Here is a 25312-nt window from a genome sequence, read left to right on the forward strand (position 1 = left end):
CGGCGGCCTTTACATCCTTACAACCACAGGCCCGGCCAAGCACAGACAGTGCCTGAAGGTATTCCTCGGTCGATTCCCCAGGTTGTTGTTTACGACTCCCCAGGAGGTGCCTAGCGTACACCTCGTTCACTGGGCGCGTGTACTGGTCCTTGAGGAGCTTGATAGCATCCGCATACGAGGTCGCGTCCTGGATGACCGAGTACACTCGGTGGTTCACTTTGGAGGTCAGGACATCCAGTTTGTCCTCGTCCGGTTTGATTGCAGCGGAGGCGGTCAGGAATTTTTCGAAACACCTAAGCCAGTGAGTAAACTTGGTGGATGAGTCCGCCTCCCAATGATCTAAGTCCAGGCATGCTGGTGTGAGGATCTTCTCCATTATAAAAATCTTGTTAATAAAATTGATGCGCTATCAATAACTCAAAAGACGGAGATTAAGCGAGTAATTAACAGGCTTTTATTAACAAGAGAATGAAGGTGTGCCTCGAGTGGTCGACCGGTCCAGAATACAAAGGGGCTGTGGAGCAGTCACCTTTATACCTGGATTCGTGGGAGGAGTCAGCCGAGGCATGTACACAGTAGAATACAAACAGTGGTTTACCACAGCCTCCTCAGCAAACAAAGGCAGCGTGGCTGCACATTGCTGAGGAGGTCAGCACAAGGTCCATTTGTTCACGCACCTGGATCCAGTGCCAGAAACGCTTTAATGATCTTCTGCGATCAGCAAAAGTGAGTATCACATCACACTTACCTTCAATCTGCTTCCCTTCTCTTCTCATCACCAGCACTCTGCTTTGTAAGCCTACTCCTCCACAACCCACATTACCCTTACTTCCCTTGCACCCATACCTCTCCATCTCTCTCTGTACTGAATCACTCACCATCCTACTATGCACCCCTTACACTCGCTCTCACTGTTATGCAATGACAACTACTAACAACACACAGGGAGGCAGCTTCCTCTTGGCACCTCACTCCATCTTGGTCTCCCTCAAAGCTTCTATGTTATGGATTCTTCAGTCACTCCATCACTCTCGCTGACACTCCACTTTTGTCCCTCCTTGCAGGAAAGAGATAGCCCACTATAAGAGGGAGAGAACGATGACAGGAGGAGGGGCTCCATCCTTGGCAACATTGACAAGTGCTGAGGAGGCCACACACGAGATCGTGGGAGGTGGCGAGGAGCTGGAAGTGGGGGGCGGAGAGATGGGCGCACTAGAGCAAGCTGGTGACAGAATAGATTTTCAACCCTCGCATTTAGATTTCATGATTGACTGCAATGGCATATGATGTTCATAGAGATTGACTTTGGATCATCTGCACAATAGGGTGTGTCCGCTACCTAAAGATCAGATGTCTAACTCATGCCTTTACTCTCCCACAGGACCATCGAGCACCCCCCTCCCCACTGCCCAGGAGGAAGAGCTGGATGAATCCTCAGAGGAACCTGCAGCCTCTGAGGGAGCAGCGTCACCAGGACTCAGCGCACCCAGCACCAGCGCAGAGACGCACACCTCGGCGGGGCCTTCGCGACATAGAGTAGTGTTGTCACCTGGTGTATCACAGCTCACAAGTGAGCATCAGCAGATGGTGGAGACAGCGACAACAGTGGAGAGTCCTTGTGGGAGGTCGCAGGATGCTCCTAGCTCTGCTCAGCTGCATGTAGACGCTGTGCCTCTGGGGTCATCCAGAAAGAGAGCAGTGCTGGAACTCCAGGAGTCTCCGACAGGGTTTGCCTCCAGGCTAACTGCGAGTGTGGAGAGAATGGAGGAGTCCATCCCCAAATGAGCACTGCCTTGGCAGAGGCAATGGTGCGTGAACGTGCCGCCATGGAGAGGGTGGCAACCTCCTTGGAGGACATAAGTTGCCAGACTCAACAGAGCATGGTGACTCTTCTAAATAGATGGTCTGCTATGGAGGATAGATGGGCATCTATTGAGGAGAGACACCAGAGGTACATGGACGTCCCCGTTAGGAGGATTGTCAGTACTGAGAGGATATAAATGGTTCCCATACCACTGGTATATAGTCGAGGAATGAAGGTTATGTGCGCTCAGACAAAGTGGCCAGAGGGTATTCCAAGGGGGTTACACAGCAGATGGATTTCAGCCTCAACACTCAAGATTATTAGAGCTGCAAAAAGTCTCCCAAACCTCTAAGCATTAAGTTGTGGCATGTGAAAGAATGAGAAATTGCAGGAGCGCTTTTAAGCTGCTGCAGCAGCTGGCAACAATTCAGGTCCTCTCTCAATCCAGCTCAATTCACCTGGTGTGTTTTTATGAAAAATGCCAAGGTTGGGGATGGCATTAAATGGGAAATTAGAGATGCGTGCAATAAGGGCAAAGCAGTTATCATGGGTGACTTTAATCTACATATAGATTGGGCTAACCAAATTAGTAACAATACTGTGGAGGAGGAATTCCTGGAGTGTATACGGGACCAATATGTCGAGGAACCAACTAGAGATCAGGCCATCTTAGACTGGGTATTATGTAATGAGAAAGGATTAATTAGCAATCTTGTTGTGCGAGGCCCCTTGGGGCGGAGCAATCATAATATGATAGAATTCTTCATTAAGATGGAGAGTGAAGTAGTTGACTCAGAGACTAGGGTCCTGAATTTAAATAAAGGAAACTACGATGGTATGAGGCATGAGTTGGGTATGATGGATTGGGGAATGTTACTTAAAGGGTTGACGGTGGATAGGCAATGGCAAACATTCAAAGATCGCATGGATGAACTACAGAATTTGTTCATCCCTGTTTGGCATAAAAATAAAACAAAAAAGGTGACTCAACCGTGGCTAGCAAGGGAAATTAGGGACAGCATAAGATCCAAGGAGAGGACATATAAATTGGCCAGAAAAAGCAGCAAACCTGAGGATTCAGCCAAGGAGGACAAAGGGATTAATTAAGAGGGGGAAAATAGAATACAAGAGTAAGCTTGCAGGGAACATAAAAACGGACTGTAAAAGCTTCTATAGATATATGAAGAGAAAAAATTTGGTGAAGTCAAGCGTAGGTCCCTTGCAGTCAGAATCAGGGGAATTTATAATGGGGAACAAAGAAATGGCAGACCAATTAAATACATACTTTGGTTCTGTCTTCACAAAGGAGGACACAAATAACCTCCCAGAGATGTCGGGGAACATAGGGTCTAATAAGAGGGAGGAACTGAATGAAATCAGTATTTGTAGGGAAATGGTGTTAGGAAAATTGATGGGATTGAAGGCCAATAAATCCCCAGAGCCTGATAATCTACATCCTAGGGTACTTAAGGAAGTGGCCCTAGAAATAGTAGATGCATTGCTGGTCATCTTCCAGAATCTATAGAATTTTGGAACAGTTCCCATGGATTGGAGGGTAGCTAATGTTACCCCACTGTTCAAAAAAGGTGGTAGAGAGAAAACGGGGAATTATAGTATGTAATTATAGATGTAAGCCTGACATCGGTAGTGGGGAAAATGCTAGAGTCCATTATAAAAGATGTAATAGCAGAGCACTTGGAAAACAGTGACAGGATCGGACAAAGTCAACATAGATTTACAAAAGGTAAATTGTGCTTGACTAATCTACTGGAATTTTTTGAGGATGTAACTGGTAGAATAGATAAGGGAGAACCGGTGGATGCGGTGTATTTGGACTTTCAGAAGGCTTTCGATAGGGTCCCGCATAAGAGATTAGCGTGTAAAGTTAAAGCACATGGGATTGGGGGCAAGGTACTGTCTTGGATAGAGAATTGGCTGGCAGACAGGAGCAAAGAGTTGGAATAAATGGCTCTTTTTCCAAGTGGCAGGCAGTGACTAGTGGGGTACCGCAGGGATCGGTGCTAGGACCCCAGCTATTCACAATATATATTAATGATCTAGATGTAATATCTCCAAGTTTGCAGATGACACAAAGCTGGGTGGGTGTGTGTGCTGTGAGGAGGATGCCGAGAAACTCCAGTATGATTTGGACAGGTTGGGTGATTGGGCAGATGTATGGCAGATGCAGTATAATGTGGATAAATGCGAGGTTATCCACTTTGGTGGCAAAAACAGGAAGGCACATTATTATCTGAACGGCAATAGATTGGGAGAAGGGGAAGTGCAACGAGACCTGGTTGTCCTTGTGCACCAGTCGCTGAAGGTAAGCATGCAGGTGCAGCAGGCGGTTAAGAAGGCAAATGGTATGTTGGCCTTTGTAGCGAGAGGATTCGAGTACAGGAACAAGGATGTCTTGCTGGAGTTGTACAGGGCCTTGGTGAGACCACACCTTGAGTATTGTGTGCAGTTTTGGTCGCCTTATCTGTGGAAGGATGTTGTCATGGAGGGAGTGCAGCAAAGATTCACCAGACTGATACCTGGGATGGCAGGAATGACGTATGAGGAGAGATTGGGTCGATTGGGCTTATACTCGCTGGAGTTTAGAAGAATGAGAGGGGATCTCATTGAAACTTATAAAATTCTAACAGGACTAGACAGACTAGATGCAGGAAGGATGTTCCCGATGGCGGGGGAGTCCAGAACTAGGGGTCACAGTCTAAAGATAAGGGGTAAGCCATTTAGGACCGAGATGAGGAGGAATTTCTTCACCCAGAGAGTGGGGAACCTGTGGAATTCTCTACCACAGAAGGCAGTTGAGGCCAATTCATTAAATATATTCAAGAAGGCGTTAGATATATTTCTTAAGGCTAAAGGGATCAAGGGATATGGGGAGAAGGCAGGGACAGGGTACTGAGTTTGGATGATCAGCCATGATCTCATTGAATGGCGGAGCAGGCTCGAGGGGCCGAATGGCCTACTCCTGCTCCTATCTTCTATGTTTCTGTGAAGGCAGGCAGCATGGTGAAAAAACCTCGAAAATCAGATCAGGCCTTTAAAATAGGATTATCCAGGCAGTTAACAAGCTGTTAATTGCCTCAACTGCCTCTCCCGCCGTTTGGTGTCTGGTCAGTTCGGGAGTGGCTGACCCGACACTTACCAAAGTCCTGTGGAGGCGGGTTCGCAGTCCGCCCCCAATTTTTCCGATTTTCGCAACAGACCCGCCTCCAAACCCGTCCTCCGAGGTCAATTAAATTCGCACCCAAAGTATTTCTTTAATTTCTCTGCCATTTCCTTATTCCCCATTGTAATTTCAGCTGTCTCAGCCTGTAAGGGACCCACATTTACTTTCGCTAATCTTTTCCTTTTTACATACCTATGGAAGCTTTTACAGTCTATTTTTATGTCTCTCGCTAGTTTACTCTAATATTCTATTTTCCCTTTCTTTATCAATTTCTTGGTCCTCCTTTGCTGAATTCTAAAATCCTCAGGCTTAGTACTCTTTTTGGCAACATTATAAGCCTCTTCCCTTTGATCTCATACTATCTTTAACTTCTCGTTAGCCACGGTTGGACCACTTTTCCTGTGGGGTTTTTGTGCCTTAAAGTAATGCATATTAGTTGTAAATCATGTATTCATTCTTTAAATGCTAGCCATTGCTTGTCTACCGTCATATTTTTTTATGTAGTTTCCCAATCTACCTTAGTCAACTCTCCCCTCATACCTACGTAGTTTGCTTTGTTTAGATTTAAGACCCTAGTTTCAGATTTAACAAAATCACTTTCAAACTCAATATAAAATTGTGTCATATTATGGTCACTCTTCCCTAAAGGCCCGTTTACTACAAGGTTATTAATTAACCCTTTCTCATTGCACAATACTAGATCTAAAATAACCTGTTCCCTAGTTGGTTCCTCAACATACTGATCTAGAAAACTATCTTGCATACATTCCATGAATTCGTCCTCATCACTATTACTGCAAATTTGGTTTGTCCAGTCTATATGTAGATTAAAGTCCTCCATGATTACTGTATTACCCTCACTACGTGCGCATCTAATTTCTTGATTTATACTCTGCCCTACATTACAACTTCTGTTTGGGGGCCTATAAACAACTCCCACCAATGTTTTCTGCCACTTGCTGTTTCTTAGCTCCATCCAAACTAATTCTACTTCTTGATTTTCGGAGCTAAGCTCCTTTCTCTCTACTCTCTTTACCCCATCCTTTATTATCAGGGCTACCCCTCCTCCTTTTTCATTTTGCCCATCTCTTCTAAAAGTTAAGTATCCTGGAATATTTAGTTTCCAACCTTGGCCACTTTGCAACTACGTCTCCATTATGGCTATTAGATGAAACCTGTTGAATTAATAGCGTAGCTAGAAATTATCTATTTTGTTGCGAATGCTTTGCGCATTCAGATACCGTGCCTTTAGCTCTGACTTATTTCTCTTTTCCCCTGATGTCACCTTAGTCACTGATGCCTTATTACCTTTGTTACTCTCTCTGTCCCTTCCTGAACCACTCTGCTTATTTTTACCCAAAACTCTACTCTGCTCTGGAGCCTTGACCTTTCTCTTGCTGCTTTTAAATTTACTCTTTCCTGAATCCTCCCACCATCCCCTTCATTAGTTTAAAGCCCTGTCTACTGCCCTAGTTATTCGGTTCACCAGGACACTGGTCCCAGCCCGGTTTAAGTGGAGCCCGTCCCAACAGAACAGCTCCCTCTTTCCCCAGTACTGGTGCCAGTGCCCCATGAACTGAAACCCCTTCCTCCCACACCACTCTTTGAGCCACGCTTTTAAACCTCTAGGGGGAAAAATTCGGTATCGCCCCATATGGGGCGCCATTACTGGCGGTGCGCAAAGTTTAGCGCCTGGTGCAAATTATCGCCTCCGACAGCAAACTTGGCTTTTATCGCCCCTGGAGGTGATTGGAGCGCTAAATCATGCGCTACACACCTCTCTTAAGGCGCAAAGGCCGAGGAGTGAGGCGCTACCTCAGAAGGCGGGCACAGCGCAGGTGCTGTCAGTTAGCGATTGAACACAGACACACTGGCGCCGGTCAGTTCTTAAAGAGGAGGGTCGATCTTGCTCTGCAGCCACACCCTGCTCATTGGAGCCTTGAATCTCGGCCTGGGCAGACCTGTGGCTAAATCTAGCAGCCAAACACTATGGAGGGGGCCAGGGAGCGAGCACAGCGCTTCTGCGAGCGGGCTTTGGAGGCTCTGGTTCGCAGGGTGGAGCGCAGAAGATCCATTCTGTACCCAGAGAGTGGCAGGAGGCCTTTGCCACGCGAGTACAGAAGAGTGTGGAGGGAGGTGGCTCAGAGAGTGTCCTCAAGCAGCATGGTGCCTAGGACCCATCTCCAATGTAGGAAAAAGTTCAACGACCTCACTCTGGTCGTCAGGGTGAGTGCCTTTTTTTCAAAACCTCTTCATCCCTCCATCTCAACCTCACTTTATGGCCAGAGGGTCTTGAAAGCCCCAATGCCCAACACTCATCCAACACCTATGGCCCTTTCATCAAACACACACGCACATTCCACACTTTGCATACCGTAAGGGCTATTTAACCACGGGAGGCATTTCAGGCAAGACCATGGCTGCATACAGGAAGGGCTATTCAACCATGGGAGGCATTTCAGGCAAGACCATGGCTGCATACAGTAAGGGCTATTCAACCATGGGAGGCATTTCAGGCAAGACCATGGCTGCATATTTATTCAGATGCCGTCCTTTTTCTTGCAGGCCAAGCTGTCTCATAATAGGAGACAGCAGCAACGGACCGATGGAGGGCGGCCTCAGCTGCAACCCCTCAGCGATCTTGAGGAGTGCGTCCACAGGATTGTGGCAAGCCGGGTGATTGGTCCCGTCGCCACTGGAGACGCCGACCCCGTTCTGGACAGCAATGGTAAGGTCATCACCTTTTTGTCCTCTCTCCTTCCACTTGTTCCTCACAACAGCAGCCTTTGACACTTTCAATCCAAATCGCTGCACTCATGCCTCCCTTGCTGCCACCCTGTCCTCACGCTAAAGCCACTCTTGTACCTCCCTGCTTTCAGATGGTGATTCACCAGGTGAGGAGACAGGCCCTCAAGCTGCCAGTGGGAGTGAAGCTGAAGGAGGAGGAAGAGGAAGCTGGACCATCAGCGCCACCCTCTACCGAGGCAGCCCATGCCCACACTGGGAACACGCCTTCCCTGGAGGGGAGCAGGGGGGAATGGTCTGATGAGGGTGAAGCTCCAGGTCCCAGCGGGCTGCAGCAATGCGATGGGGGTAGGGAAGCTCAGGGGCCTTCTCCCCAGAGGGAGAGTATGGCTTCAAGTCCTGCTGCATTGGATGCAAAGGAGGAGCGGGTCCTCGCTGAAATGAGCGCCCAGGCAGAGCACAGGCACACTGAGCTCATGGCTGCAGTGGCAAGGGTGCCTGAATCCATTGAATCACTGGCAAGGAGTATGGAGCACTTCGCTGTAGCACAGGCGGCTGCCACGCAAATGCTTAGTGCTGCAATGCAGTCAGTGGCTGATCTCATGCAGACGCAGATTGAGGCCACGCGAGCACTGACTGCTGCCACCCTCGCTGGATCGGGCACATTTCCCCGGGGCTCTCACCGCGCCGCAGCAGGCCAGCAATCTGTGCTTCATCAGATTGCTCCGGATGCTGAAGTGCTGCCCTGTGGGAGTGCCAGTGTGTCGGTCGAGCAGGGAGTTGCTGTCCTCTCTCAAGATGACAGCATTCCTGCTGCCACTTCTCCACTGCAGTTGCCACCACTTGTAGGACAGACTGCTGCCGCCCATGCAGAGTTGGTGCAGTCAGCAGCCGGGCCCTCCAGGCCCAGAGCTGGTCCAGGCCGTCCCTCAAGGGCATCTGCAGTCTCAGTTTCTGACAATCAGCAGCCTTCCCCCAGCCAGTGGGGTCCCATTAGAGGAGCTGCAGGGTGGGAAGGGGGGAATTTCACAAGGGAAGCAGATCACCTTCGAAGGGCAAAAAGCAGGAGGTGTGACAAAATGTTTTTCATTGTTTTATTGAAGGCCGAGGTTCGTGGTCAAATTTTTGTAACTGTTTTGGACATTGTCTCCAGGCTGCGGGAGCCAGTTATGTGAATGACTGCTTTTTTTTGTGTTTCTTTCTATTACTTTGTCATGCGGAAATGAGACACAGAATTTGTACATGTTTGGTCTTCGCAATCATTGTTGCCTTGACCGGCTTAGTGGTTGTGGGATGGTTTCATTCAGGTTGTTTGAATGGCAAAAGCCATTTCCTCAGAGGGGGCCTAGAAGCGACTTGCTATGAGCCTTTGATGGACGGCCCTTCCACTTTGTGCCTCCCTCCCGCCTTGGTGCTGCTGATGATCATCCTCCTCCTCCTCTGCTGGTGCTCCAATGCCTGGTGGCATTGGCTGGGTCCTGAGGATTGCAAGGTTATGCAGCATGCAGCACACAACAACGAAGTGGGAGACTCGCTCAGGCGAGTACTGCAGGGCTCCTCCAGAATGGTCCAGACAGCGGAATCATTGCTTGAGCATGCCGATTGTGTGCTCAACGATGTTCCTGGTAGCTTGATGGCTCTCGTTGTATCGCAGCTCAGCAGGGGTGTTGGGCGAACTGAGCGGTGTCATCAGCCAGGTGCACAGAGGATATCTCTTGCCCCCGAGGTGCCAGCCTCCTGGGTGATGCGGTGCCTGGAAAAGGTCTGCCACAGAAGTCTGGCGCATGATGAAGGCATCGTGGCTGCTGCCAGGAAAGTGGGCATTGACAGCGAGTATCAGCTGTCTGTGGTCACAGACCAACTGGACGTTTAAGGAATGGAAGCCCTTTCGGTTGTGGAAATCCTCGGCATTCTCTTGTGGTGCCCGCAAAGCCACATGCGTGCAGTCAATGGCGCCCTGCACCATGGGGAAGTCCGCGATCATCGCAAAGCCCGTTGCGCGTTCTTGCTGCTTGTCCGGGGTCATGGGGAAAGAGATGTACTCTCGTCTCCTTTTAAAGAGGGCATTTGTTACCTGACGGATGCAGCAATGCACCGCGAACTGGGAGATATTGGCGATGTCCCCAGTAGCTGATTGAAATGAGCCGGTGGCATAAAAGTTGAGAGCCACTGTTATCTTCACTGCCACTGACAGAGACGTCCTGCTCCTCAGTTGAGGCTGCAGATCTGGCTGAAGCTGGTGGCAGAGCTCAGTGACCACCTCCTTGCTGAAGCGCAGCCTTCGCAAACACTGCTCCTCAGACATATTAATGTAGGAGAACTGTTGGCGAAAAACCCTGGGAGGGTAAGGTCTCCTGTACCGAGGCCTGTTGGCCCTCCTCCATCTGGCCATGATTGTCACTCTCTCTGCGTCTCTGTGCCCTCCGAATGTGATGGAGAAGGACGACGTTCCCATCCATTGCAGCCCCCATAGTATCTAGGCAATCAAAGTTATGAAGGTCAAAAAGCAAAGTACCTGCAAAGTTATGGTCAGAAGCCAAAACTACCTCAGACAGCATTGACTCAATGCAGAAGTCTCTCTTTCTCTCTCTCAAAATCTCTCTCTCTCTCTCTCAGAACAAGTGGTGCAAAAATGGCTACCACACAATAGCCAGGAAGAGGCCCCCTTTAAATAGCACCCCCTCCCCAGCCCCACAGCGACTTGGAAGTGTTCCAGTCAACCTGTCATTGGTTGCGCCAGGCGGAAAGGAGGGGGGTGCCACTCAATTTCCGGTCCGGGGCGCCCCAAGGGCGTTGCACTCTCGAATGACGTCAAGATCTGTGTACGCAGGAGATCGGGCGGTATTGTTTAGCGCCACCGCAAAATGTCCGGTCAATTTCGCGAGAGGCGCGGATATCGCTGCGCCCAGGCACTAGTTGCTTTGCACCCCACTTAGCGCCCTCTTAAGGCGCTAACGGGTGGCGCTACCAACTGAATTTTTCCCCCCTAATCTGTTTATCCCTATGCCAATTTGCGTGTGGCTCAGGTAACAATCCGGAGATTATTACCTTTGAGGTTCTTTTTATTTTGGATCCTAGCTCCTCAAACTCCCTCAGCAGAACCTCATTCCTAGTTCTACCTATGTCGTTGGTTCCTACGTGGTCCACGACAACTGGATCTTCCCTTTCCCACTCCAAGTTCTTCTCCAGCCGTGAGGAGATGTCTTTAACCCTGGCACCGGGCAGGCAACACAACCTTCGGAACTCTTGGTTGCGGCTGCAAAGTACAGTATCTACATTCCCTTTCACTCCCCCCATTTGAATGGCCTCCTGCACCATGGTGCCATGGTCAGTTTGCTCATCCATCCTGCAGGCTTTTCCCTCATCCACACAAGCAGCAAGAACCTCATACCTGTTGGACAAGGGCAAAGGCCGAGGCTCCGCCAGCATTGCACCTGGGGTCCCCTGACCTGCCTGAGTTGCAGTCACACCCTCCTGTCCCTGACCACTAACCAGACCTGTACCACTACCCAACCTAAGGGGTATGACTGCCTCCTGGATCAAAGTGTCCAGGGAACTCTCCCCATCCCTGATGCCCCACAATGTCTGCATCTCAGACTCCAGCTCAAAAACTCGGAGCTGAAGTTCCTCAAGATGCAGGCACTTACTGCAAACGTGGTTGTCCGGGATCACAATGCTTTCCACAAACTCCCACATGCTGCAGTTGCGGCACACCGCCTGCACTGCCGTCCCTATATGACCTTGTTTTATTTAATTAAATTTATAATTAGGTAACTTAGTTTACAATGTCGTTTCTTGACTACTTACTTGGTCAAGATTAAGTTAAGGGTACTGAAATTATATATCTACCCGTAACACAAAGCACTAGAAGTAGTGTAGGCAAAAAGCAGCAACTCCTTCCCCCTCTTCTCCGAATTCCCACTCTTTCCAAATTCCCAAATAAAACACTCTGTTAAAGTCCACTCCGTTTAATCCCGTTCTGTGCAGTGAAACAATCTGAACTAATTCTGTGGTTACCACTTAGCAAGTTCTACGTTAATTCTGGATTTGAGAAATTTTTGTTATCAAGTCTGTAAGTGACATTTTCCACTTTGTGGTATTTCTCACCTTTAACAACGTCAGCAACGTTGCAGTTTGGATCAATACTTCCAATATGCTTAGGATGTGCTGGATTTGTGTCATCTCCAAAGAGGAGAGCTGCAGTGAATAAACAAAAGGAAACATACATTAGATCAGTAGCTCTTTAACTATTTAATTGATAAAGTTGACTAGAATTAGCCATCACACCATATATAAAAGCAAGATACTGCAGATGCTGGAAATCTGAAATAAATACAGAAAATGCTGGAAATACTCAGCAGGTCAGGCAGCATCTGTGGAGAGAGAAACAGAGTTAACGTTTCAGGTCGCTGGCCTTTCATCAGAACTGGCAAACGTTAGAGAAGGAACAGGTTTTAACCAAGTACAGAGGCAGGGACGGGGGGAGGGGAGGAAAGAACAAAAGGGAAGGCCTGTGATAGGGTGCAAGGAAGGAAAGATTAAATGACAAAAGGGATGATGGTGCAAGGCAAAAGGAGATGGTAATGGGACAAGTAAAAAAAACAAAAGATGGGTCTAGAGGTGTAAACGGGAATATCAGATTCATCAGCAACAGTTGCCATCTGAAAAAATGGGGGCAGAGGTTAGGACCTGAAATTGTTGAACTCAATGTGAGTCCGGAAGGCTGTAAAGTGCCTAATAGAAAGATGAGGTGCCGTTGCTCAAGAAAAGTGAGGTCAGCGTGGGAGTGGTCCCGAGAATTAAAATGACAGGCTACCGGAAGCTTGGGGTCACACTTCCGAACTGAACAGAGGTGTTCAGCAGAGTGGTCACACAATCTGCGTTTGGTCTCCCCAATGTAGAGGAGACTGCATAGTGAGCAGCGAATACAGTGTACTAAATTGAAAGAAGTACAAGTAAATCGCTGTTTCACCTGGAAGGCGTGTTTGGGGCCTTGGATGGTGGGAAGGGAGGAGGTAAAAGGGCAGGTGTTGCATCTCCTGCGCTTGCATGGGAAGGTGCTGTGGGAAGGGGAGTGGGTGTTGGGGGTTGTTAAAGGAGTGGACCAGGGTGTTGAGGAGGGAACACTCCCTGAAAGGTGAGGGGAAGATGAGTTTAATTGTGGGATCACGCCGAAAGTGGCAGAAAACGATCCATTGCATGTGGAGGCTGGTGGGGTGGAAGGTGAGGAGAAGGAGAGCCCTATCGTGGTTCTGGGAGGGAGTGGAAGGGGCGAGAGCAGAAGTGCGGGAAATGGAACGGACATGGTCGAGGGCCCCATCAACCACAGTGGAGGGGAATCCTCGGCTGAGGAAAAAGGAAGATATATCAGAAGCACTGGTTTTGAAGGTGGCATCGTCGGAACAGATGTGACGGAGACAGAGAAACTGGGGGAATGGAATAGAGTCCTTACAGGAAGCGGGGTGGGAGGAAGTTTAGTCAAAGTAGCTGTGGGAGTCAGTGGGCTTATCTGTACAAGACATTAGTTGAATCACAGTTGTAGTGCAATGTGCAGTTTTGGGCTCCCCACTATAGAAAGTATTTTGGAGCAATAGAAGATGTAACATAGACTTAGCAGATTTTTTTTCATGGGATGTGGTCGTCACTGGCAAGGCCAGCATTTATTGCAAATCCCTAATTGCCCTCGAGAAGGTGGTGGTGAGCCGCCTTCTTGAACCGCTGCAGTCCGTGTGGTGAAGGTACTTCCAGTTCTTTTAGGAAGGGAGTTCCAGGGTTTTGACTCAACGACGATGAAGGATGGTGTGTGACTTGGAGGGGAACTTGGAGGTGGTGGTGTTCCCATGCGCCTGCTGCCCTTGTCCTTCTAAATGGTAGAGGTCACGGGTTTGGGAGGTGCTTCCGAAGAAGCCTTGGCGAGTTGCTGCAGTGCATCTTGTAGATGGTACACACTGCAGCCACGGTACGCCGGTGGTGGAGGGAGTGAATGTTTAAGGTGGTGGATGGGGTGCCAATCAAGTAGGCTGCTTTGTCTTGGATGATGTCGAGCTTCTTGAGTGTTGTTGGAGCTGCACTCATCCAAGCAAGTGGAGAGTATTCCATCACACTCCTGACTTGTGCCTTGTAGATGGTGGAAAGGCTTTGGGGAGTCAGGAGGTGAGACACTCGCTGAGAATACCCAGCCTCTGTTGCCATAGTATTTGTGTGGCTGGTCCAGTTAAGTTTCTGGTTAATGGTGACCCCCAGGATGTTGATGGTGGGGAATTCGGCGATGGTAATGCCGTTGAATGTCAAGGGGCAGTGGTTAGACACTCGCTTTTTGGAGATAGTCATTGCCTGGCACTTAAGTGGCAAGTAACATTCGCGCCACACATCAACACAAGCCTGAATGTCGTCCGGGTCTTGCTGCATGCAGGCATGGACTACTTCATTATGAGAAGTTGCGAATGGCACTGAACACTGTGCGGTCATCAGCGAACAGCCCCACTTTTGACCTTATGATGGAGGGAAGGTCATTAATGAAGCAGCTGAAGATGGTTGGGCCTGGAAACTGCCCTGAGGAACTCTGCAGCGATGTCCTGGGGCTGTGATGATTGACCTCCAACCATCACAACCATCTTCCTTTGTGCTATGTATGACTCCAGACAGTAGAGAGTTTTCCTCCAGGTTCCCATTGACTTCAGTTTTACTAGGGCTCCTTCATGCCACTCTCGGTCAAATACTGCCTTGATGTCAAGGGCAGTCACTCTCACCTCATCTCTAGAATTCAGCTCTTTTGTCCATGTTTGGACCAAGGCTATAATGAGGTCTGGAGCCGAGTGGTCCTGGCGGAACCCAAACTGGGCATCAGTGTGCAGGTTATTGGTGAGTAAGTGCTGCTTGAGAGCACTGTCGACGACACCTTCCATCACTTTGCTGATGATTGAGAGTAGACTGATGGGGATTGGATTTGTCCTGCTTTTTGCGGGCAGTTTTCCACATTGTCGGATAGATGCCGTACTGGAACAGCTTGGCTAGAGACGCGACTAGTTCTGGAGCACAAGTCTTCAGCATGACAGCTGGGATATTGTCAGGGCCCATAGCCTTTGGTGTATCCAGTGCTCTCAGCCGTTTCTTGATATCACGTGGAGTGAATCGAATTGGCTGAATACTGGCATCTGTGATGGTGGGGACCTCAGGAGCAGGCAGAGATGGATCATCCTCTCGGTACTTCTGGCTGGAGATGGTTGCAAACACTTCTGCCTTGTCTTTTGCACTGGCGTGCTGGGATCTGCCATCATTGAGGATGGGTATGTTCATGGAGTCTCCCCCGCCCGTTAGTTGTTTAATTGTCCATTCACGACTGGATGTGGCAGGAGCGCAGAGCTTTGATCTGATCCGTTGGTTGTGGGATCGCTTCGCTCTGTCTATAGCATGTTGCTTCCTCTTTTTAGCATGCATGTAGTCCTGTGATTCCCAGGTTGGAACCGCATTTTTAGGTACGTCTGGTGCTGCTCCTGGCATGCTCTCCTACACTCCTTATTGAACCAGGGTTGGTCCCCTGGCTTGATGGTAATGGTAGAGTGAGGGATATGCCGGGCCATGAGGTTACAGATTGTGGTGGAATACAATTCTGCTGCTGCTGCTGATGGCCCACAGCGCCTCATAGATGCCCAGTTTTGAGCTGCTAGATCTGTTCTGAATCTATCCAATTTAGCACGGTGGTAGTGCCACACAACACGATGGAGGGTGTCCTCAGTCTGAAGACGGACTTCGGCCTAGAAATTGGGTATAGCCCCGCTTGAGGCGTTAGAACTGGCGCTGCGCAAAGTTTATAGCCAGACGAAACTTATCGCTGCCTGGAGCGATAGTGGGTTGCATCGCCCCCCAAAGGGGATTGAGGCGCGAATTCAGACGTTGCACGGGGCTCCTAAGGCGCAAAAGTTCAGGCGCTACCCAATATCGGCGCAGACGGGCGCAGCGCAGGTGATCTCAATTACCGAAAACCACGAGACTTCCAGGCGCCGGCCGGCTCTTAAAGGGGTGGGTCAGTCAGCCTGAGCTGCCACACTCAACGCCCTGCAGGCCTCAGAATCGGCGCTCGCCCTTCTCTGGTGCAAAAAACTTGGTCAGGATAGAGAAGGTGAGACAGAGAGCAGAGCGCTTCAGCACTGAGGCTCTGGACCAGTTGGTGTCTGCAGTGGAGCGCCGTCGAGATGTTCTGTATCCTGACAATGGCAGGAGGCCGAATCAAAAGGATTACCGGCGATCTTGGAGGGAGGTTTCTCTGAGTGTCAACTCCAGCAGCATGGCGACCAGGACCCCTGTTCAGTGCAGGAAGAAATTCAACGACCTCACTCGGGTCGTTAGGGTGAGTGTTGTTTATGCAAACTTCTGATTCCCTCCATCTGCACCTGACTTCGAGCACCCTGTTGCCATGATGCCCCAATGGCCATCTGTCAGCAAGCACCCATGGCCCTTTCTGGGCACACACATGGACATTTCACTCAAGGCCACATGTAAGGGCTCTTGCACCATGGGGGGCATGAGATGATCTCTCATGGCATCATGTAAGGGCTCTTGCACCATGGGGGGCATGAGATGATCTCTCAAGGCATCATGTAACAGAACTTCCCCTTCTTTCCCCTGCAGTCCAAGCTGGTGGCGATGCGAAAGGACCAGCGTCGAACCGGTGGCGGGCCTCCACAAGTCGTCACTCTCACGGATCTCGAGGAGAGAGAGCACCAGATTCTTGGAGGACGTCTGTGTGGTCCTGTTACCACTGCAGCTGCCGACCACATTTCCGACAGCGAGGGTAAGGCTCTCACCTTTTCCAGCTGTTTCCTTCCACTTGGTCCCCCCGCCAGCATGCTTCCTCAGTGTGCAGCCATGTCAGAGCCTTGCCGCAATCTGGCATGCCTTTCCGCCAACCTGTCCTTTTGCTAAAGCCACTCTTCCACCTCCCTGCTTTCAGATGATTCATCACCAACTCGGGCTCAACGCCCTGAAGCTGCCAGTGCCAGTGCCTCCGGAGGCGAGGATCAGGAGGAAGCCGGAGCATCCGCTCCAATCTCAGGGGAGCATACACATCTGCAGACTGGGGATAGTAGTTCCCTGGAGGGGAGGGGGGGGGTGCTCTGAGGATGAGCCAGTTGCCGGAACAAGCGGCATGCAGCAACGCAAGGGGGGTAGGCAAGTTCGGCCACCGTCTCCCCGGAGGGCAAGGCAGGTAGTGATGACTGCTGCACAGAGTGCAAAGGAGGTGCGTCGCCTGGCTGAAATGAGCACCCAGGCCCGGCTCAGGCACACTGAGCTGATGGCTGCAGTGGGGAGGATGCCTCAGTCAATAGATACACTGGCAAAGAGTGTGTTGGACTTCGGGGCAGCAATGGAGAGGACTCTCCAGGGCTTCGGGGCAACAATGGAGAGGACTGTCCAGGGCTTCGAGGCCGCTATGGAAAGGACTGTTCAGGGCTTCGGACAATCCCTGGAAAGGTCTGTCCAGGGCTTGTCCGAGGCAGTGGAACGGTTGGCACCGGCCTTGTCTGAAGCAATGGAAAGAACTGTCCAGGGCTTCTCCGAAGCACTGGCACCTGCCACACAGGTCCTCACTGCTGCCACGCAGTCACTTGCCGGCCTCGTCCACACCCAGATTGAGGCAACGCGAACTCTCACTGCAGCCACCCTATCTGCATCAGCTAGGATCACCCCGGGCCCTTCCAGTCCCATACAAGGCCAGGAATCAGTGGAGCATGCGATTGTGGCGGGTGAGCCGAGCCGGTCCCCTCAGAGAGCCAGTGTGTCGTCCGACCATGGTGCAGGTGTCCGCTCTCGGCAGGTGACCATTGCACATGCCAGTGCTGGTACGTCTGCAGTGCAGCTGCCACCACCTGCAGGGCACACTGCTTCCAGCCATGCTCAGATCAAGCATCCTGCATCCGCACCCTCCAAGCCCAGAGGTCGGCCAGGCCGTCCCTCAGGGGCTTCTGCGCTTCCACACAGTCAGCAGGCGTCCCCCAGCCTTGACCCCGCCACTGGGGTTCAATTACGTCGGAGCAGCAGGGAGGGAAAGGGCCGACCGCGAAAGAGAAGTAATTCGCTATCAAGGGGCCAGCAGTAGAGGGAGGTGCTGAGACGTTTCTTTGGCCAAATTCAAGGACACCCTCACCTGTTGTAATTGTTGGAAATGGTTTGTTGAGTTTTGCGGCTTTGCCGAAGAGTTAACTGTTATTTTGTTAGTTATGGTTTCTGTTGAAATGACGTTGTTTTGCTGTAATGAAAGACTTTTGTGACAATAAAGAAAAGTTTTAATGTGCTATGGTACACGTGACTAATTACAGTGATGCTGGCCTTCAGAGGCTTTCAAACATCCAAAGTGCGCAGGAGTAAAGACACCCATCATTCCGCCAGAGGGGCCTCGAAACGAGTCCTGATGAGCCTCTGACGGATGGCCCTTCCACTTTCAGGAGGCCTTCCATCTTCCTCCTCGTCCGCATGCTCCTCCTCCTCGTCCGCCTACTCTGCTGGTCGTTGAGGGACAGCTGGAATTGGCTGGGTGCGTCAAATCGCCAAGTTGTGGAGCATGCAGCAGACGACGACGATGTGACCCACTTGCTCCGGCGAGTACTGCAGGGCTCCCCCCGAATGGTCCAGACATCGGAAACGCTGTTTGAGCACACCAATAGTGTGCTCTACAATGTTCCTGGTCGCCTGATGGCTGCTGTTGAACAGCTCTTCTGCTGGGGTGGCGGCCACACGGAGTGGTGTCATCAGCCATGGGCAGAGAGGATAGCCCTTGTCCCCAATAAGCCAGCCTCGTGGTCGAGCCGGCCCCTCAAAAAGGTCACAAACTGAGGTCTGCTGCAGGATAAAGGCATCGTGGCTGCTCCCTGGGAATTGGGCGTTGACTGCCATGATGATTTGGCGGTGGTCACAGACCAGCTGCACGTTGAGGGAGTGGAACCCCTTGCGGTTGCGGAAGTCCTCAGGATTCTGGAATGGCGCCCTCAAAGCCACGTGTGTACAGTCAATCGCCCCCTGCACCATGGGGAAGTCCGCAATAGCAGCGAAGCCCTGCGCGCGCTCCGCCTGCTTCTCCAGGGTCAGAGGGAAGGTGATGAATTGACGCCTTCGCCTATAAAGGGCAGCTGTAACTTGCCGGATGCAACAGTGGACTGCAAACTGAGAGATATTCGCAATGTCCCCAGTGGCTGACTGAAAGGATCCGGTGGCATAAAAATTGAGGGCAAGTCAGTTTAACGGCCACCGACAGAGAGGTCCTGCACCGTAGACGCGGCTGCAGATCCTCAGCAAGCAGGTGGCACAGCTCAGTAACAACGTCCCTCCCGAATCGGAGCCTTCGCACACACTGCTCCTCCGACATGTCAAGGTATGACACCTGCTGCCTAAAGACCCTCGCAGCATACCCTCGGATTGGCCGACTTCCATTGCCCCTCCTCCTTCTGGCCAATCCCAGCCCTCTCTCCCGCCGTCTCTCTGCCCCTTCATAGTGTTCGGCCATGAGGCTGTCGCCCTCCAAAGCAGCTCCCATTCCGATGCCAGTTGGTCAAAAGGCTGTTGGGTCTAGTGCTCCAACTGCTCCGGACAGGTTTGAAGGTCCCAAGTACTCTAATGCTAAATTCCAAAAACTCTGCTCCACAGTAGCTCACCAACTCTCTCCACCAACGATCGCAATGAACAGGCCAAGTGGCTGCAGCTTTTATACTAGAGCTGTCCCCTTTAAATAGCGCCCCTCAACTACGAGAAGGGCCTGCTAACGTTCCTTCGAACTGTCACTAATAGCGCTAGGCGTAAAGGTTCCGGGCGCCACCCAATATCCTGTCAGGGGCGCCTAAAAGGCGTTGCACACTGAAATGACGTCATGATCTGCTTGCGCACGCGCGCAAACACTTAGCGCAGGCGTTAAATGTATAGTCAATATGGGAGTTGTCGCTATCTTCATTGCGCCCGCCCCAACATTGGGTAACGCCCCAATTCTCGGTCTCTTTAGGCGCTAACCGCTGGCGCTAACAACCGAATTTCTAGGCCTTCGTCTCCACAATGACTGTGTGGTGGTCACTGCTACCAATGCTGTCAGCTGCATCTGTGGATTGGTGAGGATGTGGTCATGTAGGTTTTCCTTCGTATTGGTTCTCTCACCAGCTGTCGCAGGCCCAGACTGCAGCTGTGTCCTTCAGGACTCGGCCAGCTCGATCAGTAGTGGTGCTACCGAGCCATTTTTGATGATGGACATTGAAGTCTCTCACCCAGAGTACATTCTGTGCCCTTAGTTATGTTGACTTAAAAATACTAGGATTATCCTCACTAGAGCAGAAAAAGGTTCTGATAGAAATGTTTAAAATTATGAATGGGTTTGAGAAAATAACAAAGATTATTTCCGCTGGTTGGTGAATCATAATAAAGGAACCTAAGTTTAAGATTAGTGCTATAAATATAAAAGGCGGCTAGAATATTTATTTTTCATACAAACATTATTAGAATATGGAATGCATTGCAAGTTATCAAAACAGAGTCAGTGATATTTAAGAAATTAAATAAACACTTCAAGCAAAATATTAAAATGGTATGGGGAAAAATGGGAGCTGGCAAAGGCACAGGCATGATGAACCAAATGGCCTTCTTCTGCTGTGAAATTTTTGTAATTCTATGTGCATACCTGAATTTGATAAAGCTAATTGTTTCTATTATTGGTTAACTTCATAGAATATTCAATTGCAACAAACCTATACAGGAAACTTTCTGGTATCCGGCACGGACGGGACCGACGTGGTGCCGGTTCATCAACAAGTCCGGATAACCGAACGCTATAGTGAAAGATACGGAGCTCATAAAGCAACATACCCTGTTGCACAGCTTCAAAACAAATCGGCACAAGTTGCAAGCGTCTCTGTAGCTTAGCAACAGCTTCAGCTACACCCTTGCACAGCAACAAATGGAGTAAAAAAAGTAACTAAAAGTAAAAAAAAAGTTACCTGAACCGACTCCTGAATTTTGCCGGTGGATAGAGCGTTCGGGTTATTTAGGGGCCGGTTAATCGAAAGTTTCCTGTACATGCTCAATCAATGTCTGTTACTTGAAACAAATTTGTTGAAGCCAGTTGGTATCAAGGTAGACTTAGGCAGGCATCTGCATATGTTCAAATCAATCCAAGAAATGAATGAGAGGGGTTCCATTGATCCTGGTGCTGATTTTGATCCAGGTTGCTTTGGGTGGTTTATAATTGCTAACAAAGACTTGGCTTTAGGACAAAACATGACCTTTTCCATTAAATAATTCACTATAGGCTTAAAACCATAAATTTATTTCTATCAGATTGGCCAAAAAAGTTATTTTCCTGCTTTCAAACAAGTTCCAACTAGCCCCTTCTATACAAGAAGAAAATATTGCAGATGCTGGAAATCCGAAATAAAAACAGAAAATGCTGGAGATACTCAGCAGGTCAGGCAGCAGGCAAAGGTCGATGACCTTTCGTCAGAACTGGAAAAAAGCAGGAAATGAAATGTTCCAGTCCTACTCTCTCCTCCCTCACCTCGTTTTCCGGTACATTGCTGACTGTGTCGGTGCTGTTTCCTGCTCTCGCCCTGAACTAGATAATTTCATTCACTTTGCTTCCAATTTCCACCCTTCCCTCACCTTCACATGGACCATCTCCGACTCTTCCCTTCCCTTCCCTAACTTCTCTGTCTCCATCTCTGGGGATAGGTTATTGACAAACATTCACTAAAAGCCCACCGACTCCCACAGCTACCTGGACTACACTTCCTCCCACCCCGCTTCCTGTAAGGACTCTATTCCATTCTCCCAGTTTCTCCATCTCCGCCGCATCTGCTCTGACGATGCCACCTTCCATACTAGTGCTTCCGACATGTCTTCCTTTTTCCTCAACCGAGGATTCCCCTCTACTGTGGTTGACGTTGCCCTTGGCTGTGTCTGTTCTATCTCCCACACTTCTGCCCTCACCCCTGCCCCTCCCTCCCGGAACCACGAGAGTTCCCTTTGTCCTCACCTTTCACCCCACCAGCCTCCACAGTCAATGGATCATCCTCTGCCATTTCCGCCATATCCAGCGTGATCCCACCACAAAACACATCTCCCCTCACCTCCCCTTTCAGCATTCCAAAGGGACCGCTCCCTCCGTGACACCCTGGTCAACTCCTCTATCTCCCCCAATACCCCTTCCCCCGGCACCTTCCCGTGCAAGTGCAGGAGATGCAACACATGCCCTTACACCTCCCCCCTTCCCACTGGCCAGGGCCCCAAACACCCCTTCCAGGTGAAACAGCGATTTACTTGTACTTCTTGCAATTTAGTATACTGTATTCGCTGCTCACAATGTGGTCTCCTCTACATTGGGGAGACCAAACGCAGATTGGGTGACCGCTTTGCGGAACACCACCATTCAGTCCGTAAGGGGGACCCCGAGCTTCCGGTCGCCTGTCACTTTAATTCTCCGCTCCACTCCCACTCAGACCTCACCGTCCTCGGCCTCTTGCATTGTTCCACTGAAGCTCAGCGTAAGCTCGAGGAACAGCACCTCATCTTCCGATTAGGCGCTATACAGCCTTCTAGACTCAACATAGAGTTCAATAATTTCAGATCATAACCTATCATATATATATTTTTTATCCACACCTTTTTGTCTGTGTCTTTTTTTCTTCTCTCCCACATGGCAGCTGTCTTTCATTCTGCCAGCGCAATTTACACTTCATCTAGAGCCATCCTTTGTTTCTTAACCTGTCCCATTACCATCTCCTTTTGCCTTGAATATCTCTTAATGTCTCTTAACCTCTCCTGCCTTCTATCCTATCACAGACCTTCCCTTTTGTTCTTTCATCCCCTCCCCCTTTCCCAGCCCTTACACTTGCTTAAAAATCTGTTCCATTTCCTGCTTTTTTCCAGTTCTGACGAAAGGTCATCGACCTGAAACATTAACTCTCTTTCTCTCTTCACAGATGCTGCCTGACCTGCTGAGTAGCCCCTTCTATATACAGCCTGCAAGCGATAATCAGTTGAAATTTAGCTACCTAGGATCCCTACCTCTTTTCCACTCTGTACAGAAGAATTCCAGTCTAGAATGTGGATTCAAATAATTCAGTTAGAAGTAAAAAAGAGTAGTTTTGAAAAATATGGAAATGGTGCAGCAGCGTCATTGTTACAGGTCACAGTGGAACAAACTCTCCAGAAAAGTGTCACTTTTGCATAGCCTATACTTTAATTAGCTTTCATCTTTATTATAAAGACAAAGTACTCACTGTGCTGGTTGATGAGCATCCGAAATGAGATACGGTTGGTGTAGAAACGGTCTAGAAAGTATTGAATGTTACTACTAATAAACGGGTCAAAGCCATACTTCTCCTTATATTCGATAACCCCCTGAGCCATGGTTGGCACAACATCATTGTGTCGGTTTCGGATTTTAATCAGAGATTCTAGAAAACTGAGGTAGAAAAATCATTTGTGTCAAGGAAGAGTTAAAATGTGATCAAGTCAAAAAGTGAAAATAATTTTAAAAAGCCATGGGATGGAAGCACACACATATATGCAACTTAAAGATTTCAAAAATATAGCAAAATCACACATACAGAACATTTGCTGAAGCCATACGCCTTTCAGTCATTGTCTTTGGCCCCCGACTACAAACTTAGTTCCCTCGCCACTGATTCCATCCCCCTCCCTGGCTACTGTCAGGTTGAATCACACTGCAACCTCAGCATACTACGTGACCATGAGCTGAGCTTCTGACCCGAGCTTCTGACCCCATATCCTCTCCATCACAAAGGCCACCTTTATACACCTCCGTAACATCAGCTGTGTCCGTCCTTGCCTCAGCCTATGTTCTGCTGAAACATTCATCCATGTTTTTGTATCCTCCAGGCCCGACTATTTCAATGCTCGCCTAGCTGGCCTCTGATCTTCTACCCTCCATAAACTTGAGCTCATCCAAAACTCTGCTACCTGTATCGTAACCCACACCAAGCCCCACTCACCCATCACCCTTGTACTCGCTGATCTACCTGTATCGTAACCCACACCAAGCCCCACTCACCCATCACCCTTGTACTCGCTGATCTACCTTAGCTCATGATCCACCACCGCCTCAAATTTAAAATTCTCATCCTCACCCTAGTATTCAAATCCCTCCATGGCCTCGCCCCTCCTACCTCTGTAACCACCTCCAGCCCTACAAACTTCCAAGAACTCTGCATTCCTCCAACTCTGGCCTGTTGCGCATCCCCCACTCCCTTCTTCCCACCATTGGTGGCTGTGGATTCAGCAATTCCCCCTACCCCTTCAGCACACTCTCTCCTCCTTTAAGACCCTCCTTCTAACACACCTCTTCGATCAAGCTTTTAGTCACCCATCCTAATATCTCCTTTGGTGTCAATCTTTGTCTGATTACGCTCTAGTGAAGCACCGTTGGAAATTTTTCTATGTTAAGATGCTATATAATGAAAGTCGTTGTAGTTTTAGAAAGTTCAGTATCAGTTCAACATCCCAATAAGGTTCCCTAATCTTCAATGGAAAAATGGGAGGAAGCAGTGCTGATAAGAACAATAGTCCTTAGGTCAGCATGAAAAATGGTATACCAGGAATGAAGTGGGATGCAGGTGGGGTCCAGAGAAGATGAACTACTGAGCAGAAAAGGAGGAGAGAGAATTCTCAGTAACATGGAGAAACCAGGAGGAGAAACAAATCTGATGCACAGAAAAACTGAACTCTGTGACAGCAGTTATCTTAATAATGCATATCCGGTCATAGAAAAAAAGAACATTGACTTTGGCAACATAAAAATAGTATTTTTTGTTGTTACTGTAATTTTTAAACCATTCCAATGAACACTTAGCAGTAATTCAATTTGTAATTTGTAGAATGCTAATACATTTATAATTAAAACTTCCACAAGTCTACATTTTGAAAATCAAAAGTTTAAAAAAATGTTTTCAATACAGTCAATTAGAAAAAAAGGCAAAAGTAGACCATTTCTTGTATACTACCTTCCAGATTTGTGTATATATTTCAGTCACACACGAACCATTGAGTGGAATGCAAATACAAAAGACAGCTTTTAAGGTGAATATAGTGCCATCTCAAAGTCTGGTAAGTATTTACTGCTTTGATAGAAATGGAAAACAATTATAGATTCTTACTTATCAAACACATGAGGATCTTCAAGGCCTTTGCTTTGAAACTCAAGCAGCTCTAAAAAACTCTGCATGTACCTGCAAAAGAGGCAAAGAAAAACTAGATTTTAGTCAACAGTCACACTATGACCAATGGCTTCACTAACATACATTGTATAATATTTTATTAAAGGTAAATCATTTTATAGGTAATGTTGATTAGGTAAATCCAAGCAAAAATGTATTTATTCAAATACCTAGCACAAAGGAAGATGGCTGTGGTTGTTGGAGGCCAATCATCTCAGCCCCAGGACATCGCTGCAGGAGTTCCTCAGGCTAGTGTCCTAGCCCCAACCATCTTCAGCTGCTTCATCAACGACCTTCCCTCCATCATAAGTGTTGTATCCGTGTGTTAATAGAGACACGGAAGGCAGGAGTAGGTTTCACAGGTGTTTACTGAACAAA

General features: G+C 49.0%; 1 protein-coding gene across 1 annotated transcript in view; it reads right to left on the minus strand.

Annotated features, from left to right (window-relative positions):
• Positions 1–25312, minus strand: part of LOC147107497 (pyruvate dehydrogenase (acetyl-transferring) kinase isozyme 3, mitochondrial) — a 125363-nt gene that overhangs the window by 36796 nt on the left and 63255 nt on the right. Inside the window, exons 3-5 of the mRNA XM_086006570.1 lie at positions 24875–24946; positions 22979–23163; positions 11838–11927 (exon numbers count right to left, since the gene is read on the minus strand). Of these exons, the coding sequence (XP_085862696.1) occupies positions 11838–11927; positions 22979–23163; positions 24875–24946 (347 nt within the window). The remainder of the gene's footprint in view (positions 1–11837; positions 11928–22978; positions 23164–24874; positions 24947–25312) is intronic.

The sequence above is a fragment of the Somniosus microcephalus genome, chromosome 14 (assembly GCF_052327205.1).
Source record: "Somniosus microcephalus isolate GS21.2 chromosome 14, FLI_Smic_1.0, whole genome shotgun sequence".
Lineage (NCBI taxonomy): Eukaryota > Metazoa > Chordata > Chondrichthyes > Squaliformes > Somniosidae > Somniosus > Somniosus microcephalus.